This window comes from Calliphora vicina, chromosome 5 (genome assembly GCF_958450345.1).
Source record: "Calliphora vicina chromosome 5, idCalVici1.1, whole genome shotgun sequence".
Taxonomy (NCBI): Eukaryota; Metazoa; Arthropoda; class Insecta; order Diptera; family Calliphoridae; genus Calliphora; species Calliphora vicina.
The window spans coordinates 90,898,131-90,920,048 of NC_088784.1; the positions used below are offsets into that span (position 1 = coordinate 90,898,131).

General features: G+C 29.8%; 2 protein-coding genes across 2 annotated transcripts; one reads left to right on the forward strand and one right to left on the reverse strand.

Annotated features, from left to right (window-relative positions):
• Positions 1-4,374: 4,374 nt before the first annotated feature.
• Positions 4,375-12,539, reverse strand: LOC135960786 (uncharacterized). The gene is made up of 3 exons (XM_065512172.1): positions 10,876-12,539; positions 6,991-7,320; positions 4,375-6,933 (listed from the first exon to the last, which is right to left on the reverse strand). Exons 1-3 carry the CDS (start codon positions 12,074-12,076, stop codon positions 4,853-4,855), a joined length of 3,612 nt encoding a protein of 1,203 aa, XP_065368244.1. The 5' UTR covers positions 12,077-12,539; the 3' UTR covers positions 4,375-4,852.
• Positions 12,540-14,557: 2,018 nt separating this feature from the next.
• On the forward strand, positions 14,558-21,673 carry LOC135962555 (polyadenylate-binding protein). The gene is made up of 2 exons (XM_065514579.1): positions 14,558-15,978; positions 20,489-21,673. The coding sequence occupies exons 1-2, from the start codon at positions 15,220-15,222 to the stop codon at positions 20,708-20,710; spliced, it is 981 nt and encodes a 326-aa protein (XP_065370651.1). The 5' UTR covers positions 14,558-15,219; the 3' UTR covers positions 20,711-21,673.
• Positions 21,674-21,918: the final 245 nt, after the last annotated feature.

The window sequence follows — 21,918 nt, forward strand, 5'->3', positions numbered from 1 at the left end:
GATGAGAAAGATGTCACATAAATAATAAAATTATGTAATAATATAAACACAGAAATTGATTATAAATAATTTGATATATAAAGCCAACAAAAACAACACTTTAGAAAGTTGAGGTGCATCGGTTTTTTCTATAAATTTAAATTTAAAACATAATTGAAGAAATCGCAATTAAAGTCAATCTCTCTTTAACTTTGATTCTTTTATCGTCTCTATTGCATGAGTTTAAAACAAGTTTCTTGAAGTTTATTGTGTATTTATTTTTGTTGTATATATGCATCACTTCCACCCCCCTTTTTCCGTTTTACACTTACATATATTATAGACTTCGTCAGCTATTTTAGTTTTTTGTTGTTCCAATTGGATTTTCTTTAATTTTAATTGATGTAAAAAATTAGAATTCACTTTTATAGTTTTATATATCACAATTAATTTGTTCCATGTGTAATACTGCAATAAATTCAGTTTACTGATTATTATTGAACTTAATAGATGCACAAAATTTATTGTTAAAAACACAACAACTATCGACAAACGATGAATGGTACAAAAACAAAATTCCACAATAGTTTGAGATAGTAAAACAATGCCAGATTGTTAAACTTTATACTCCGGCTGATCTGGCTCACATCAAACACAATACACACACACTCACCGTGTATTTCTGATTGGTTTGAAGACCCCCCATTTCGCATAGTGCGAAAAACCCAAGGCGAATTTATACAAGTCAAACAGATGATTAGTTTTTTTCGTTTTTTTGGTTCTAACAAACAATTGTCTACAATATATTAAGTTTTAATACGTATTTGTTTAAAACTACGAAAAAACCCAATAAAAAGAAATGGTTTTGCAGCGCAGTGGCATCGGCTCACAGTGTTGCCACTATTTGTTACAACTAAAAAAAAAAGATTGACAAGTGAAACGGAAATACAAATGAAACACATAGTTGTATTAAGTTTCTTATTAATTCTACAGAAATTAAAATTAAAATTTTGAATTTTAATATAGTGATGAAAAAATTCTTAAGAAATTTTTATTTTTTTTAGTATTTCATTAATATATCGCTCATTTGCTGCAACAACGTCATAATTTAAAAAAGTCGTTTCGAAAAAAACGGCTTTGAATGTTTTGACATTTTACTATTTCTTAAATAAATTTTCAACAAATCATGCGATTTCAGAAATAAAACCTGATTTATACTAAAAAACATGAATTTTAATTTTAATGTTTACAACAAAAAGCACACTCACACAAAAAATAATTGACTTTTTTGAAAACTGATAAAACTATATGAAAGACTATAGAACGGCAGTTAAAAAAACACGGATTTTGAGTTATGACGTTGTTGCTGCTTTACTTTAATTTATTTATATTAAAAGAAAAATTAGAACTATAATTCAGTAAATTCCCAAAATAGAAAATAAACTAAAATGTATTATTATGGTATTGACCAAATAATGACAGATAGATTTGAAGAGGTGTGTACTATAGAAGTACACTTCCACTCGGAGACCCATAGGATCCATTGTGATACCCCTTAAGATCTTAATGAAGAAATGATATTCGAGAGAAAAAAGAAACTTAGGGTTATTTTTAGCAAAAATGTTCTAATTCTTTTAGTATTTTGTTGGATATCCCGTTTTTTATTATCGACAATTCATTCAACCAATTAATGATTAGTCATATCTTTTGTGTCCATATTTTGCGATCTTAGGTTTTTTATGGGATTAAAATTTGCCGATTGTGCAGCCACTTCAGGCAATTAATATGCCTATATATAAATTGTGTTACTTTCCTTGGAAAGGGGATAGATTGTAGAAGAAAAGGCTGCAATTGCGCGTTATGTTTATTATTAGTGCAGGTTGCAGCGCCTCAGTTGGTAAGATGGCTCATAATTCAAGCCAACAATATTTATTTTACTTCGGTGGCGTTTCAATGTTATACCACCGAAGGAGATCGTAATAAATATTAGTTATTAATAAACTAATTGGCAGCGGCTGGGAATCGAACCCAGGCCGCATATACCATATCCTGCTTAATGATCAAACGCGCTAACCAATTAAGCCACAACACACCCATTGCATTGTAACTACTCGGTTACAAACCTAGTGGTGTGTTTGTGGTCATGGTCGTGCTGGAATCTCCAAACTAATGGCATATTTTCCTCAGTGTATGGATACATAACATTGTGTAAAATGGATCTGCATCCGATTCTAGTTATAGTGCGTGTTTTCGTAAATGCAGGTACATTGCCTCACTGCAGCATAATAGAAGTTGTTGGCAGTGATCCCTCAAAGTTATCATTTAGTTCACTGTTGCAAATATTTCCACAGCCAAACTTTACTGTAATATTTGTGTTATACTTGGGTTATAGCCTATTTCACTCCTGCCTATTAAATTAATTAGATTCATACGAAAATAGAATAGTATTCCCTTCCTGTCTCGCGGGGCGATAGCAACCAAGACCACCCTCATTTGAAAACTAATTTCAATCCAGCACTAAAATCTTTTATTATTTTGGTTTTTAAATTTTTTAAAGATGGTCACCGGTTTTAACGAAATACTATGTAATGCTTATTTGAAATTTTTTTTCTGAAAAATGCTAATAACATTTTTAAAAATATTTATTTATAGACAATTTTAGCATTTGACAATATTTCGTAAAAGATGTTAAATAATTGCATAAATTTAGACTCTTAAATATTCAAAAAGGTCAAATTTGGATCATTTAGGATGTCATTATAATAACGATAAAATTTTAATATCAATATTTAAGGTTACCCAAATTGGGGTATTCACACGGTCTACTATTTGGTCATATTGTCATAATGTCCTAATATATTATGATAGTTTAATCAAATTTTTGTTGTGTTTCAAACAAAAAAGTTCTAAACTAATAAGACTATTTGAGCCATAGAATAAACACATAGAACGGAAGGAGAGAGTAATATATATTGAAAAATTACTCTCTTTTCACACATACGGGTGATACAATAACAAAATACATGCAATACATTCTCATGAATTAGGTTTTTGACAACAGAGTTAGGTTTTTGGCTCTCAGTTACCTATCTAGATATTGTCTATGATTTGAGCTATGTTTATTGTTTTGTCATAAAATAAAACTTTTTTTTGTTCAAAACACAATAACAAATATTATAATATAATAGGACATTATGACAATATGACTAATAGAAGACCGTGTGAATACCTCATTTTGCAAATTAGAAATCAAAATTATGGTTTTTATGTAGGAAAGAAATTAAAAATGGAATTAAATCCAAAAAGTTTATTTATTCTAAAAAAGTAATAAAAAGGTAATATTGTGCTTTAAAATCTATTTCTTTTTAACTAACACACTTTTTCGGTTTTTTTTATTTTTTTTTAATTATAAATAAAGTTTAAAAGAATTGCGTAGGCGACTTGTAAATCCTTTTTGGGATTTTTTTTTTATTTTTATTGATTTAACTCTGTTAATTTTTTGTTTCAGTAGTCGAGATCAATAATGATAAACTAAAGATTATGCCATTACACACAATAAAAACTTCCGACGCTATTATATATTTAATAATAAAATAAATAACGTAGTTATAATGAGTTACATTTGATTGAGTTAATAAATTTTGCATTTTTTAAAAAATAATGGACTTAGCGCTTTTGCATAACACAAAAAACGAAATAATTGCAAACTTTTTTAAGCAAACAGTGTATTCTTACTTATTTTAACATTTTGTATTCAAATCAAAATTTTTATTAAAAGTGGACTTGGCGTATTTCCCTACTAAGCTAAGATATATTTTAGAAGGTATGGAAGCAAGCTTCAAATGTGAGCAGATCTCTCCGCAATTCAATAGTGCGATTTCTGACTATACTAAATGAAACTTATTTGTGTTTGGAACTTTTGGTGTGCGAACATTTTAAACGTTACAACCAGTTGTACAAATATATAATAATCGACACCAAACTTACAAATTGTACTTAACGAGAAAATATAAAGGTTCCACGACAATTTGATCTTCGCTCCGGAATGACCCTGAGTCTTTTTCGGCAAAATATTGTCAAATCAGCGACAGCTGTATCAACCGGAATTTTTTTCCCCAGGGAAGAACTTTCGACGACCGTTACAACAACAACAAAATTGAAAAAATAACAGATTTTCAAACTTTTGACATAGATATGTGATAATTTAATTTACTTAAATGCACTAATATCACTGGTTAAACTTTAGAATAATTTTGTAAATTTACGTTTAATTACGTTTGATATTTATTAAAATATTAAATTATTTTTTGAATTTTTTCAAAGCAATTTATTAACTCAACTTACCCTGTTGTTATTTACCAAATTTTGTCTGCTAATAAAAAATTTATCTAGAAGTGTGTTATTGAAAACAATTGTATTGTTACTGAATTGCAAGAGTTTTATACAAAACATGAAGTTAATTATACTCGTAGATTAAATAAAACAACTAGACAAAACAGAAAAGTAAAAAATAAAACAAAACAAAATGAAAATACAAATAGTAACGTAGAACGTGTACACAAATGATACGTACTTTGTATGTATATTTAATAAATATATTATAGACTTTTGTGTATGTACAAAGCCATATTGCTTATTTGCGATAATAGGGTTATAACTAAAAACAAACGTAGTTTCAAGTGAAATGACTGGAAATGTTTGATGTGATTTTGTTATTCTTTAAAAAAATAGTAAATAAAACCTGGTATATACACTGAACAAAAACTAATTTTGAGTTATAACCCTCTTGTCACAAATGTATTATACTATAACAGTAAGATTAATTTAGGAAAAGTTTCTATTGTTTTCTTTCTATAAACAAATAATAAGCGAATTATTTTTCTGTTTTCTTGAGCATGCTACGAGTACGTCTTAATCCAGATGGCCGACAGTTATGATGAGTTTCAATAAGAATAGGTGAAACAGCAGGCGCTTTACCGTACATTTTTAAACGACCTATACGTTCCTTGGCTGTGGGATTAGAGGAGTTTACAGTAATATTTAATGATGAGGTATCAGAAAGTTTAGTAGTGTGATTCGAGTTGTTTGTAGACTTATTGGTGATGGAATTATTATTGTGTTGCCAGGTTATTGGTGTAAAATCTGTATCCTTAATGGTTTCTGGTGAGTTAGAAAGAGCATTTATACGAGGAGTTGATGTTAGAGGAGCATTTGAAATGAAGTCTCTTAAATTTGGAGTAACTGGAGTTTGTACATTGGCTCTTAATGAAACTGATGATTTAATAGGAGTTTCTACAGCCGCACTTAAATCATATTTTTCTTTATTTATTTTAGGAATCTCCTCATTTAGTACGGCTACTGTGGAGCTTCTTTTACTGTTACGTCTTTTTGTTAAAGATAAAAGATTTTTTCTTGATATTGCCGATGAAGTCACTGGCGATTGAAGTGACTGTTCGGCAAACAATGATTTTGAATTATATAAACTTCTTTTTAAGACTTTTGCAGGCGGTGATGTGCTGGCCTCGGGAGTTGCTATATCATTATTATTTGTAGATTGTTTTCGTTTACCCATCATTGGTTTGGGTGTAATATTTTGTTGCATAACATTGGCTGGATTTATAGGCCACTCACTTAATGTTGTATCGGCTTTATCATTATTTACTTGACTAGATTTTGTATTAATACTACTGCTATCATTGTGCTTAAGTTCTTTATTTTTTATTTCAATTTTTGTTTTCATTTCTATTAAATCATTTTCATACTTTTTATTAATATCTAAATCAGTGTTGAACTCTTGCAGAAGTTTCGCAACTGTTTGTTGAGCTTTGGCTGATATTGAAACATTTCTGCCATTGGCAGTTTTAAAGCCCATATTTACAACTTTATTTTCTATAGGTTTTTCCCGGATTTCTTCATTATTTTTGGTTCCTTCCTTTGCAGCAGTTTCATGTTGTGTTGCTAACGGCCATTCACTTAACATTATGTCAGTTAAGCTTTCGTCCTTTTCTATGTAATGACTGCTATCAACTATATTTGTATTTTTAACTGCCATTTTATATTTATCATTTTTCTTATTTACATCATTCTTAATAGATTTTAAATCGCTTAAAAAATCCTTTTTACTATCATCAAAGAATTCTTTTAACATCTTGTCCACATTTTGTTGTGCCTTAGTGGATACTTTAAGCTTTTTGCCATTGGCCGTTTGAAAACCCATATTGTTTTCCAATAATTTAGAGCTGTTAATTTGGGGTAAATTCGTTGAACTATGTGGAGTTTCAACTTGTTGTTCTTTAGAAAATTCAACATTTTTGCCAGCTTTAGAAACATTAGCTGCTGGTATTGAATGCTTACATTCATTATTTTTCTTATTTATGTTTTGTTTCATAATTTCCAAAGAATTTTCAAAACTCTGCCCCTGTTCCACACTAAATTCTTTTAAAATGCTTTTCACACTTTGCTGAGCTTTTTCTGAAATTGTAATATTTCTACCTTTGGCTGTCTGAAATCCTATATTTGAAACGATTATTGGCTCCCCATTTTCTCTGTTAATAATTTCTTTTATATCGCTCTGACACGATTGTTGTTTGGCTTCAAATTTATGCGTTTTTGCATAAACTTTACATTTTATTTCTTTCAAGTCTTCCTCGCATTTGCTGTAATCCTTATCATCGCTTGTGAATTCCTTTAGTAGTTTTTCGACGGAATCTAGGGCTTTTTTAGATATATGCACATTTTTCCCACCCGCAGTTTTGAATCCTTGTGCAGCCATTTTCGATGTACTAGGAACTACTAGTACTTGCTGAGGAATTTGTAGTTCATTTGTTTTATGTTGTTGCTCATGCTCCTCAGTTGCATGTTTTCCTTTTGAGGTAATGGGTGTTTGAAAATTTAGAAATAAATCACAGTCATCCTCCCATTCATAATCTTCGACATTTTCAAAAATATTTACATCTACATAATAATGAAGAGTTTTAATTTCATTAAAATTTCAATTTACTTTAAAATTACCTCGTATAATATTTCCAGTATCACAGTCATTAACGTCCGTATTTTTTTCGAACGCTGGTATATCGGGAAGTTTACTTAATATTTTAGCAGCCATTATATGTGCTTCTCTTGACACTTTAATTGGTTTTGAAGATGCGGTTTTTAAACCAACTAAGTTGTTAGAGGTGAGATCAGGATTCTTTGGCAATTTATCCTCAGCTAATTCCACAAAATTTTCCAGTTTCTTATTTTGATTTTGAATATTTTCTTCTTGTAAAATATTTTCAGTATTAATATTGGCAAATACACCATGACAATCGTCTTCATTCCAATCTTCGAAAGAGGCATTTTCTAAAATATCACGAATTGTTAAAGAAATCTACATAATTATACCCTACACCATGAGTGGCTAGAGTATATATAAGTTTGTCATTCCGTTTGTAATTTCTACATTTACGACCCCACAAAGTATATAGATCGTTATAGATAGCGAAGTCGATATAGCCATGTCCGTCTGTATGTTGAAATCAACATTCCGTAGCCCCCAAATAACTTACATATGTATGTAAATGATTCATACAGCAATATATTGGGAATTCTTCCTGCTCGGTTGCTATTTAAAATCAACAAAATCGGCCCACAAATGGCTGAGATATAAGGAAAAAACCAGGACATCCTCGGTTTTTGGCCTATTTTTGATCTATATCTGGATTACTAAGTTATTAATATAGAAAATATGGATATCTAATGATAGATATTTCAAAGTCCATTGTAACGATATATATAAAGCTATAGTAAGTTGGACCTACAATGGGTCAAAATCGGGAAAAATATTTTTTAATCCGAATTTTTTTTTTCAAAAAAATTAAAAATTAAAGAAAAAATTTGGAAAAAACCTTTTTAAGCAAAAAAAATTGGAAAGACTTTTTTAAAAAACAATTTCGAAAAAAAAAATGTTAAATTTTGTTAAACTAAAAATATTTAAAAAGATTCGGCACAGCCGAATATAGCTCTCTTACTTGTTTTTAATTAAACTGTTCAGTAATTAAAAACCATTATAGGGTGAATGCACCAGTAGTCGGCAGTTTAACTTTTTTTCAGTTTTTAAAGTGATACCATTATGAGTGCGAACATGGTATTGGGATGTAAATGGGTTATTGTTGTTTAGTAATTTGTATAGTTTTAGACTCAATTAATTCTTTTCAAGCAGTTTTTATTAAATTTGAGCAATTAACGTTTTTTTGAAAAAACACGATTTGTGCCCGAAGTCGGCACCCTTGATCCTAATGTCGGCAATTTGTGACCCAATTGTCGGCATAGCATTTTTTATTAAGAAAAGAATAAAATCTTAAAAGAATTCAAGTTATTTTTTATTTAAAATATCAGCCATTTAAATAAATACTAATAAAAAACATAAATTAGTGCATTTGAGGTGAAACCACTGTGGGCAAATATCATATCCTACGTTTTTAGACCATCATCCTCAGGATCTGTGTCCAAATCCTCTTCACATGTGCCCCTAACTCGTTTTATCTTCCTTTTTTAATTTGTTTTGGTTTATTTTATTTTTCTATTATGGTCACTGTAATTATGTATATGTTTGCGGTAACCATTTATGTTTATTTTATGTTTAAGTTACCATTCACATCATTGTAGCAATCATATATACATATGATTGTAGTAAATATTTATGTGTTTGTGGCAACCATGTTTATGATGTAATACTTCAACATATTGTATTGTTCTAGGATTATGGTTATCATATTCTGAGATCAACATATTATGATAAATCATTATCATGAAAATGATTGCCATAAATATATATTTATTTACAATCATGTTAATGGTAAACGTAAACATATTATGGTTACCGCAATCATATACAATATCCCAGTGACCATAATATTATTAAAAAAATTTGAAAAAATTTTAAATGTACAACTACAACTTGTTGGGATTGGACTTGAACAGTTAAAAGGCTGAAACCAAGTATTTGAATAATTATTTGATAAAGTTGGAGATGAGTAGTGAACAGGTTTCAACGTTTCATTGTGATTTTCTGCAGCTAAAGTTGGCGATACTACCATATTTTCAACTTTTCCTTGTTAATTATGAACGTGCCTGCCTCTATGGTAAGATTACTCACAATTTCAATAGTTTGATAATTTATTTTTAAGTTATTGTTCTCTTCGATAATGTCATCGGAATCAATTCTACGCTCATATTAGGAGCTAGTCGGTTGACTATTTCAAAAGCTAGATCCAAATCCGTTTCTTTTCTCATTTTCAGGCCGATCACCTACTAATAACTCCAACTGATTTAGTAAAGAGCCTGTTTATTAAGGTACCTTACATGATTATTTTAGAGAGAACAGTTAAAAAACCCTTTATACCATTTCTTTCCGGGTAGATCATATACAAATGGTGTGGTTTGCTGCTCTTCACGATTGATTGAACCGTGTTAAGTTAATCCTCACTTTCTTTGGAATTAGATAACACTGTTTGCGGCCCCATTCTCATAGGACCTTCGGAACCGTATAATTTGTCCTATATTTTTGAACGCGGAACTCCATATTGTTTACTGGCACCTAATACAGAAATCGGGCCTTCTCTCGCATAGAAAATATTTTAAGGCTTTTTCAGGATATTGGTGCATGGGTTTTTTTTTCTGGAGTGTCCATATTTGGAATTCTGAGATGTTAGAATTAATAATACCTACTGAATCTCTAAATATTACTCTGTTTAACGATCTCCAGTCAAATAAAAAGCTGCTGCCGAGTTCAGGATGCTTGGTCTCCTATACTCGGCAGTTCTTAAAATGCTCAATTAAAACTGTGCCGACTATTGGGTAAACTCATTTCAAACTCATTTTCTCCAAATCTATTGCCAAGAGAGATGAGTAATACAATACAAAAATTTAGCAATTTTCCTGAAGTCGGCATCACTATGCCGACTATTGAAAATCATAGTAATTTTTGTTCCTAATGACGGCATCAATTAAAATAACCAAAAAAAATATTTTTTGTGAAAACTTTCACATTGTAGGTAATATTTAAACAAAGTTTTATCTGTTAACACCACTCTGGTACAAATATTACTTAAATTGATATGGTTACTAACTTGTTTTAGTTGGCCTTGCCACTAAAAAATTTCTTAAAAAACAGGCACTTCCGCACCAGTTGAAAGATGGTCACTTAATGAGGACAAAAATAGATGAAAATACTCATCTCACCCAAATTTAAACATTACATAAAGATAAATGAGTGTATGTTTAATTAAAGTTAAATCTTACTTTTGTATAAAATTATCGTTATTCTTATTTATTAAGCTTTTAAGTCAAAAATGCCGACTACTGGGTCATGCCGACTATAGGAGCGTTTACCCTATTATAGTTTTGTGAAAAAAAATTTAAAAAAAAAATGGAAAATTACACTTGGTTACAACAAATACAAGTAAGAGAGCTATATTCGGCTGTTGTGAATATTTTATTTTAAATATTTTATTAGTAAAAAAATTAAAAATTTTTAATTTTTTTTCAAAATTTTTTAAATTTTTTTTAATTTAAAAAAAAAATTTAATTAATAAGTGAAAAAAAAATGTATGACAAAAAATTTTTTTGGTGAAAAAAATAAATTTGGGCTTAAAAATATTATCCCGTTTTTGACCCAGTAGGTCCATTATATACGTCGATTTTAAATAGCAACCGAACCGTGTCTATACCGGATATATTGATGTTAATTAGGGGCTACGTAAAGTAGATTTCAATATACAGACGGACATTGCTAAATCGACTCCGATATTAAAAACGGAATGACAATCTTTTATATACCCTTACTATTCATGATGAAGGGTATAAATATCACATATACTTAGTTGAAACCAAAATATAGATGGAAAAAATAAATACCTTCTTCATTTAAAGGTATGTTCAAATCATGTGTTATATTTAAAGTTGTATGCCTGCTATCTAATTCAGCATTTTCTATATCGATGACATCTCTCTCATTAGCATTACTATGACTAGGAAATCCATGAAAATCCTCAATTGAATCATACGAATCATAACGTATATTGTTAGGACATATAGAACGTAAAGTGAGGATATCTTTAACAAGATCTGACATTTTATCCGAAAATAAATTTGTATCTTGTTGATCATCAGAAAAACTTTGATTATTTTGTGTAAAATATACACTTAAATTTAAAAGATTTTCACATAAACGTTGTGTGTTGTTTGCGCTTGTTGGCGTTGTGTCGTTGTTGTTTGACAATTCGTCAAACGTTAAATCTTCTTGTACGGATAATGAAGAACAATTGCTATGATCATCATCGTATGAGACTGCTGAAGGTAGATCTTCAAACCGTGTGTTAAGATTTGTTTTGGTAGTATTTAAAAACTTGCGACTGTAAGTTTTCTCTGGACGTCTACGCAGGCGAAATTCTGGTGTATACTGATAAGAGGTATTTATTATAATTTGTTCTTTACTTAAAGGAGATTGAGAGAAGTCCTCCAATATAGAATTAACTAAAGACATATCATCATTTTTCTTGGGTGATAATTCCTCAGCAATGGAATTTGCTTTATCTATTTCCTTTGAAGTAGTATGCTGTAATAGGTTTTCTGCATTGTGGCAACAGCTAATCATTTCAGATTCGGTTATAGTAAAGGAGGAGTTTTGTTTATAATTTTCATTTAAATCTTTAGTTTGCTGCTCTCTTGCCAATTCTAATTCAGTTAAAGTTTTACAAGTAAAAAATCCTTGTGTTTCTGGCCACAAATTTGGTTTATTTTGTTTGACTTGATTTGATGATATATGATCAGCTATCGCCAGAGATTTTTCCATTTCAAATGGTTTATAATTTCGGATTATCGCTGGAGGTTTCGTCACCAAAAATGTTGAATTTGTAGCTTCATTTTCCGAATGTTCGCCATCGGAATCTTTGTAAAAGTAATCTATAATTCTATGAAGACCCACAATCTGTTCTTGATCACTGTTTATCTGCAAAATTTCATCAGCCTTTTTTCGCTTGTTTTTCCTTTTAAGTCTTGCTTCATGTATTGATTTATTGGATTTGGATGGACTAGATGTGATAGAATCCTCCAACATATTTCACAAATTAATAATTATTAACATTTAACAAATACAACTACTTTTATTATAGATCAGTAATGTTCACGCCATACAACAATTGTTTGAAAAATTTACACACATTTGTTACGCTCTTTTAAAAACTTTTGTTCATTCATCGTTTAGCTCTCGATGAAAACACATGCGACGGACTATCGTCATTTTTTTCAGACATTTACTAAGCATTGTTGTTGGTTGTTTTTGGACGAAGCATAGCAAACACAAGCGTTTCAATTGCAATTGAACACATAATAACAAAGTCAAAAATAAATACAAAATTAAATAGAATTTAGGCCGTATAATGCATATTTTTTCTTTTCCTTAAAATTTAAATTACATTCATTAAATAAATTGGTTATATGTGACAAAAATTCTAAATCTAAACTTTCATTATTTTGTTCTTATTTTAAATGTTTGACATTATGTTTGCTGGGTAGCTCTCTCACCAATACATCTTCATTTTTATTTTTGAACATCACTGTTATAGATCGTAAACAACAAGACATGTTTATAAAAATATAATGGCATTGCCAACAGAAAAATATATCACAGTTATTGCCATTCACATTCTTTATACGAGTTCTTGTCAATGTTGTCTATTCATGTGTAATTAACCATATTGTGTTTAAATTTAACTTATTTCTGTAACGGTATTTAACGGTAACGATATTTAATTTATAACGTTAATTTCAGCCAGACTTAAAATAATATTAAAATTTACTAAAATTAATGATAAGCTTACATAGATGGTTTAAATTCTAAAGATTTCAACAAACTCTTATTAAAATCCAAAATTTTTATTTTCATAGATCTAAATTATTAATTTTAAAGTAAAGTATGGTTATTTCGATGTCAATAGCTTAGTGGTAACGATAGCTGAAATGGTATTTTAAGGGTAACGATAGCTTAGTAGTATCGGTTGACAACCTTGGATTATTGTGACAAGTGATTTTGACATTGATAACTATTTTGCAAGCGGATTGGATTTTATTTGTTGTTATAAATTATAGATGACTACGTTCATTTCATTAACAATTCTACTTACTATCAAAAGTTAGATTATTTAAAAAATTATTATGAAGCATGTATAATTTTTCTTCTAATTTGTAATTTTGGAATAAGACATGTGTAATTTGCAATTAATTTTGTGGCAACACTGCTTCTTGTACACAATGACACACCTGTGCCGATCAAGTTTTACGGCGACGTCTGACGGCGTAAACTTTTGGTGGCGGCTTTAAATTTGTTGTCAGATCAACTATTTAAATATCGAGAACCAAATCAAAGAAAAATTCTCGGAAATAATTATTCAATTTATAATGTGTTGATACCATTTAAATCGGCTTTAATAGGCAATTAAGAAGGAAACATGCTTTTCCAAATTTTTATTGAGAAAATCGTATTGAAATTGAGAAATCTAAATTATTAATTTGATATTCTGTCTTATAATTCATATTTTCTTAATATTAATTTGGATTTCTTTATTTCAATTTACATTTTTTTGAATATTAGCTTGCTTTTCTGAGTTGCAATTTTTATTTTCTCAATATTGAATTGATTTCTTATCTCCAATTTGTATTTTCTCAATATTAATTTCGATTTTTCATTTTCAATTTGTTTTTTCTCAATATGTATTAGTTTACTTTTATGAATTTTAATGTGTTATTTCTCAATATTAATTAGAACCGCAGAATTTGTTGTTTTTTGTGTTTGGTATATAAAAATATGAACCAAATGTGGGCCGCGCTTTCAGTGAAATGGATCAGGGGTTGGCATAAAACAAAATCTTGTGAGAACTGGTTTAATACTAATTTTACCTTATTTAGACATATTATTACACTTTAAAATAATAATTATTTGATTTCTTTTTTTATTTTAATATTTCGCTACATCAATGTGTAGTGTCTGTAGGAATCATTTTTTTATTGAAGATGCTACACATTGATGTAGCGAAATATATTGAAATAAAAATATAAACATTTTTATAAAAAATACCTTAAGTTCATATAATTATTATTTTAAACATTTTCTGTTATGTCAAAGTAAGATTCTGCGAAGATTTATTAATTGAATTTAATAAAATCTGACAAAAAAAAGACGGTTTTTTTGAACTTGATGTTTATTAAAATAGCATTGCCAGTTACAAAACAGTTTTTAATGATATTGCCATATTATTGCGATAAGGTACATATTAATGGCAACACTGTGAGCCGATGCCACTGAGATGCCCACATCGTAAGCTGCAGAAATGAGCAAACCAATTTTTTATATTGGGTTTTTCGCACTATACGAATTGGGGGTCTTTAAACCAATCAGTTCCATTAGAAATGCACGGTGTGTATTGTGTTTAACGTGAACCAGATGAGCCGGAGTAAGTTGAACAATCTGGCAGCATTTCATTATCTCTATTCTTCTAGTTGCCACAACAACAACAATGTGGCATCTTTTTATTGGAAGAGCGAAACAAAGCAGATAAAGGATAACAAAAAAAAAAGAATTTTTTCGTCTGCTGCACTTTTTAGCTGCGCTTGTAATTTTTGTGTAAAAAATTTATAAAAAAATCACAAATTAGTTAATATTTTATATTAATCTATAATACAACAAATATATATTAGTTTTATAATAAAATTAATACAATAACTTATAATAAAAGCAGAAAAAATTAATTTTATACATTGCAAAAAGTAATCGAGAAGAAAAAAAAAGTGAAAGCCAATTTTGTGTGATAATTGGAAAAAATAAAAGCAAGAGAGAACCACAAAATATTGAAGAGAAACAGCGAAGAGCAATTAAGAATTTTAAGAGAAATAAAAAAAAATAGTTTCTTTTTTGCTTCCAAACAGGAAACGTATCGAAAGAAAAGAAAAAAAGCAGAAAAGTGCAGCAAACGTTAAATACAGGTGGATTTTTTCTTTTTTTACACACTACCAGCTAAGAAAAAACAAAAAGAAAAGTTAAAATACATTTAAAATTTTTGTCATTATTTAAAAATAAAAACCGTCAAAATTCTCGGCTTAAATAACAATTCAATTTATATTAATAAACTTCATCCGAATCATAATATAAATAAATTAACGCGTTCAAATAGCACACACCACCACAACAACCGAAATCTGCCGATTATGTTTGTCAACTCAATGACGTTCCGTGGCAATCCGGCTGCTGCCAGCCATCATTACCATCAACAGCAATCGGCTCTAAATCATCACGCCTCCTTAGCAGCTGCTGCCGGTCATCCTCTAGCCGCCGCTCATCACGCTGGCCAACAGGCAGCTCAGCTACATCATGCGGCAGCCCATACTGGTGGTGCCGGGCCACTGGGACATCACTTGACTGCTCATACGGGCCATCATGGTGCAGCTGGTAATAATAACCATCATTTAGCTGGCAGCCATCTTAATCGTACTCCCCATGCTCCCATGGGACTGGGTACTGGTAATATAACATCTATTTCTCCACACCTTTCAGCTGGCAGCACTTCATCGGGCAGTGCATCGAGCACCAACTCTCCCGATGGTGGCAAGATCTACATAAAGAATCTGGAACGATCAATTGATAACAAGGCCATGTACGATACTTTTTCGGTATTCGGCAATATACTAAACTGTAACGTGGCCAAGGATGAGCACGGCAATTCACGCGGTTATGGTTTCGTACACTTTGATACTGAGGATGCTGCTCGCGTGGCCATCGAGAAGGTGAATGGAATGTTGTGTAACAATCAAAAGGTTCATGTCGTCAAGTATATACCACGACGTGACAGAGAACAGGAGAAGGCTACGCAATTTAGGAATTTGTATGTGAAGAATTTCAATGAGGACTTCTCGGAACAACATATGCGAGAAATGTTTGAACCATTCGGTCGTATTACCAGTCATAAGGTAAGACATGTTTGGAATAATTGATTTACAAATGCAATTAAGTATTGGATAAAGTTTTTCTAGAATTGATCGAAAATCAAAGGATCAGTTAGAATGCTAAGTTATTAACTCAAAATCATTTTATATGGAGGACATTTTTAAGTACATATTTTCTTAAAAATGTGCCTGCAAAATTAAAATGATTCCTGAAATATTTAATTTCGAATTGAAGTTTTTATTTCTTTTTGATTTTCCTTTCTTCTAAATGTTCTAAATCATCTACTACATAAACATGTGTTCACTCACCTCCTTCTCTGCTTTTTCCATTTACATCAATTTCTTTCACAATTCACATGTTATACAATTCCACTATATTCATGATTATTACAAAAAAGGCAAAAAACAAAAAAAGAACATAGAACACACACAGAAAACATTTATCTCCCTTATTTTTTCTCTTTGTCTCTATGCTTATGCGTAGTTGACATTTCCTTGTTTCCAACTGCAATTAGCAATTTTTCTATAAAAATCCTATAATATTTTCTCCAACACACAACACTGTATTGTAATAATACGAGTATAAAATTCAAAGCTCAATCATTATGTTGTCAATGGGGGTTGAGGTTGGGGGTTACTTTCTTTCAACTAAATAAGCGAGTAAAAAATATATGTATGTACATACAGATGTGTGTATGTAACCCCTGTTCTGCCTGCAACAAAACTACAACTACAATAAACACTTACTAACTAAACAACCCTCACACTAATATTTTGCTCTTTTTCGTTTTTCTATCTTCTTGGGTTTTTGAAAACCTGTAAGCGCAAGCAGGGTGATTGTACGTCGTATAGGATTTTTCATCTATTTTTTTTTTTTTAATTTAAAGCTTTACTAGAAATATTAGATGGGCAATAAAAACCTTGAACTCATATAACTGTGTAAATAGTAATAGCTTACACAAAATATATATTAATATGTTTTAATCATATTTACAAATTTTTGATTTTGTAAACTCTTATAATTATTAGTATTACAATTATATTCAATTAGAAATTTAGTAGAAATAACAGGAAAAGAGCGCAGTCAATATTTTTTATTTATTAATTCAACTTCTTATACAATACAATATGTATTATTGAATTAACATCATATTTAGGCACTTATAAATGTTATGATGCTATTCTTCTCATAGGTTTAATATGATAATTGTAGAAATTATGAATTTATAAGTATTTTCCTATTTTTGCAATTTTTAAACTTTGGCGGCAAATAATTTCAAAGTTGATTTTGTAACTACATATTTAACACAAAGGGAGCATTGCTTGGACCCACGTGAGCTGCTCTTATTTTCTTCATTTCGTGGCTGCCTGGAAACCTAACTACATATGTACCAAAATTTTAAAAGACTCAGAATCACAATCCATGTAACTTTTGAATGACCTGTAGACAATTTTAAAAATAATTTCATAAAATTTGTATTAATCTAACACCCATCTTAAAGAATGTATACCGATCGAATCACTTTCTGAGTCGACTAAAAGATGTCCGTCCGTCTGGCTGGTTGTCCATGTAAACCTTGTGCGCAATGTACAGGTCACAACATGCTGGATAAAATCGGTCCATTATTTCACCTAACTCTCATACAAAAGTCCTCTCAAAATAGGACTTAATCGGTCCTAAATATTTAATTTATATATGTAGGTATCTACACAAGTTTCGCTCCAATTAAGTTTTATATATAGGGAAGTTATGTCACCTAATCTTAAGATGATCGGTCCATAATTAGTCATAGCTCCCATATAAGGCATACAAAGGAGCATAAATCTCATAAAAATGGTGGTATCACATAGAATTCAACTGAATTAAGTTTCATATTGACATAAATCACACGACATAACTTCATGGCGATCGGTCCATAATTGCACATAGCTCCCATATAAGGCACATTTCCAAAAATCACTCACGAAAATTAATTATTAAATTATCAAAAAAAAATGTTTTTCCACATTTACTAGTGTAAGCCTTGACCGACAATTATTTCTAACTTGTTAAATATTAAAAATCAGTCCAATTATGAATAAAAATTCCCCGAGAGTTTTTTCCCTTTTCGCATTTTTCCTATTCAAATTCAATGGGAAAAAACTCCCTGGGAACAAACTCCCGGGGAGTTTTTTATTCATAATTGTTTCATAACAAGTTTCGCTCCAATTAAGTTTTATATATAGGGAAGTTATGTCACCTAATCTTAAGATGATCGGTCCATAATTAGTCATAGCTCCCATATAAGGCATACAAAGGAGCATAAATCTCATAAAAATGGTGGTATCACATAGAATTCAACTGAATTAAGTTTCATATTGACATAAATCACACGACATAACTTCATGGCGATCGGTCCATAATTGCACATAGCTCCCATATAAGGCACATTTCCAAAAATCACTCACGAAAATTAATTATTAAATTATCAAAAAAAAATGTTTTTCCACATTTACTAGTGTAAGCCTTGACCGACAATTATTTCTAACTTGTTAAATATTAAAAATCAGTCCAATTATGAATAAAAATTCCCCGAGAGTTTTTTCCCTTTTCGCATTTTTCCTATTCAAATTCAATGGGAAAAAACTCCCTGGGAACAAACTCCCGGGGAGTTTTTTATTCATAATTGGGCTGAATGTAAGCACAGACAAAATTAAAAAGGATATTATTTTTTGATGCGATCTTATGCATATTTGCAGATGGAAAATGTTATAATTTCAATTAATAAATTTTGTAAAAACTTTATAAAGAGTGGTCAAAAAAAAAATTAAACACACTATTCCGCCAAAACCTTGATCCAACAAATTATTTTTAATCAACTGTTATTTCGGTCAAAATGGACAGGGGAAAAAATACAATATGAACTTTTTAAAAAATACCAAAAGAACTGAAGGTTCATTATTACACTGTTTCAAATACCATTAAACAGTATAAGAAAGACTTTAATATTTAAAGAAAAACTGGATCAGGAAAAAAAATTACCTAACAGATATTAAGGCAAACAAATTCTAACAACACTTTCGAAGAGCAGAAAAGCAGCTCATAAAGTTAAATGCTCTGATTCTTTTGTGCGTTTAGCCATTACTAATGCTGGGTTGAAGTTGTATAAAGTTCGAGAACGAAAAACTTGATGACTTGATGACTTTTCACAACATCCGGGTCTAGATTTTTATGTGGCTGATGGACGAGGTAATGTTCAAGAAATTCTTCTTGAACCGGACAAAAACAAACAAAATTCCCCAAGAAGTTTCTTGGCAATTATTTCTGGCCTTCATATTTCTGGCTCAATTTGCAATCATGCAATTATGGAAAAATGCCTTTGGTATTCAAACAATAATGTCAATTTTGTACCACAGGAGACAAATCCACTCAACTGTCCAGAACTTCTGCCTGTTTAAAGGCATTGGGCTCTTGTATAAAAAATGTATTAAAGAACACATGAGCTGTGTGACATGTAGCGCTGTCCTGTTGAAACCACATGTCGTTGATGTCCATATCATCCAACTCAGGTCAAAATAAGTTAATCTATAGGGCTCGCGGATGTCGGTGATGACCTGTTGTCGTTTTCCAAGAAATATGGACCGCTGACTCCGCCAGCCTAAAATCCACTCCAAACAGTGACTTGTTCCGGAAGCATTGGTCTCATGTGGATTGCTACCGTCCCAAATTCGACAATTTTGTTTGTTGACGTACTCATTCATCCAGAAATGGGGATCAACGTAAAATGGGTTATGTGCACGGAACGTTGACCAAAGAGAACACCCTTTTCAACAATTTGCACGGGTTGTTGAACTCTATATCCATCCTGTCAATTCGACAGAAGTAGCTTCAATAATATGGCCGCTATCAACTGTCAAAGTCCTTATTGGAGGACCCATTATAAGCAATAAATCGCGACTACCATCTATATGTTCACCTTTTTTTCTCCCTCAAATTATTTCACCAACATTTGTTTTAACAGTTTTTTTATGAAGGGTATATAATAAGATTCGACACAGCCGATTATAGTTTTTAAATATTAATAATGTAAGCTTATCCAAAATTAAACAGGATATTATTTTTTGATGCGATCGTACTCTTAGAATCCAAGGTTGCCAATTTAGCCATTTTCCGGCTAGATATAGCTATTTTATTTTAATTTAGCCATAAAAAATGGCTAGATTTAATCTAGCCGGAAGATTTAGCCATTTTATTTTTTCCAAATTTTTTTTTATTTTAAACTTTTCTTGAAATTTTTTAAAAAATATACCAATATTTTTAATCAAATGACAAATAATTAGTCTTTTTAAAAAAAAATCTTACGTAGTGGATTTGATGAGAACAGGCTGCGTAATTGTTTCCAAAGCAAACACATCAGTCATAATCAAAAATCAATTGTGCCCAAAAATTTGTTTAATTTATCAAAAAGGAACCAATTTATATTGATAATTATGTTTATAATTTTTTATGATAATATGAATTAAATTTTAACTTTTAATATCGATCTTTTTTCAGATCATGACTGACGAAGAAGGACGCTCTAAACGTTTTGGCTTTGTTGCATTTGAAAATCCCCAATCAGCTCTGGCAGCTGTTATAGCTTTGAATGGCAAACAATTGGGTGACAAGTACCTTTATGTAGCTCGAGCTTTAAGTAAAATTGAGCGTCAACAAGAAATCAATCGCAAATTAGAAGAACGTAAAAGACAAAAACCAGGTCAAGTATTTTTTTATTAAACATTGAAAAAAAAACATAAGAAAATAAAAAAAAACTTGCATACATTTTATGCGTAAATTCAAAATATAAAAAAAATAAAAAACTAAAAAAAAAAAAATTAATAATAAAAATCTATTAATATTTATCTTAAAGAAAACATTACTATTTCATTATTATTATACACACACTATGCAAAACCACACTATATACTTAAATGTATTTGTAGAAATTTTTAAAAAACCAGATTGAATAACAAAATGAAATATCTTTAAAAAAATTATGAATATTTTTGAAAACTAGAATACGTTTTAAAAAAAATTTAAAGAAATATTGCTTAAATGTTAAATAATTGTAATAGTACTACTGAAAAACAAAAACAAAAAATATTAAATGAAAAACCTACACAGCATAAGCTTTTTTTAGACAAGAAAATAAAAAACAAAACAAAAACAAAAGAAGAATATACAAAATAGAAGAAGCAAATAAAAAAAAAATTCATTTTAATTAATAATACAAGGAGTAGAGCTCCTTCTTTAATAATAAATTTAAAAACAAAACTCAAATATTTTATGCACTTTAATGATACAAACAAAAAAAATTATTTTCTCAACCACAAAACAAAAGAAAAAGAAAAACCCAAAATTAAAATTGAAAAATTAGTTGATAAATTGAAAAGAAAAAACCAAGTATTAGCAAAAGAAAAAAAATAATAAACATGTTTTTTAAATATTTCAAAACAAAAAATATAAAATAATAATTATTTAGTAAAACCTCTAAAATAAACAAAAAAAGAAAAAAACAAAAACAAAAATATATACTAATAACATTTATATGCTTAAATTATAAGTTTTCCTTTTTTGAAACAACATTTTCAGAAAATTTAGTAAAACACACACACAAACAAAAACTCCCCATTATGTGTAGATAAAAATTTAAATTGCTTAAATAATAAAGATTAAAATTTCCCTGAAAAAACAACAAAATCAACGGCAAGTTTTTTTTTGTTCGATTAAACTACAAATGACAACCAACATGTGCATACAAAATAGCTTATTTTTAAACTGTTTTATTTTCTCAACATGGCACAGTATTGTTCTGAATATTATTTGTGGGTTTACTTGGTATTTATACGAAGCACATACTTAACATATGTATTGGTTTTTTTTTTTTTAAAATGGCGATTTTGTAAACTAAAAAAAAGAAGTTGATATGTTTTGATTCTATATTT

Bases quoted from the DNA above. Each gene is read 5' to 3' on its own strand.
- LOC135960786 (XM_065512172.1), bottom strand. From the start codon at position 12,076: ATGTTGGAGGATTCTATCACATCTAGTCCATCCAAATCCAATAAATCA. The intron at 7,321-10,875 runs GTATTTATTTTT...GTGATATTTTAG, and splicing joins CATACCTTTAAATGAAGAAG to AAAATGCCTCTTTCGAAGAT. The intron at 6,934-6,990 runs GTAATTTTAAAG...ATTATTATGTAG, and splicing joins TACTGGAAATATTATACGAG to ATGTAAATATTTTTGAAAAT.
- LOC135962555 (XM_065514579.1), top strand. From the start codon at position 15,220: ATGTTTGTCAACTCAATGACGTTCCGTGGCAATCCGGCTGCTGCCAGC. The intron at 15,979-20,488 runs GTAAGACATGTT...ATCTTTTTTCAG, and splicing joins GTCGTATTACCAGTCATAAG to ATCATGACTGACGAAGAAGG.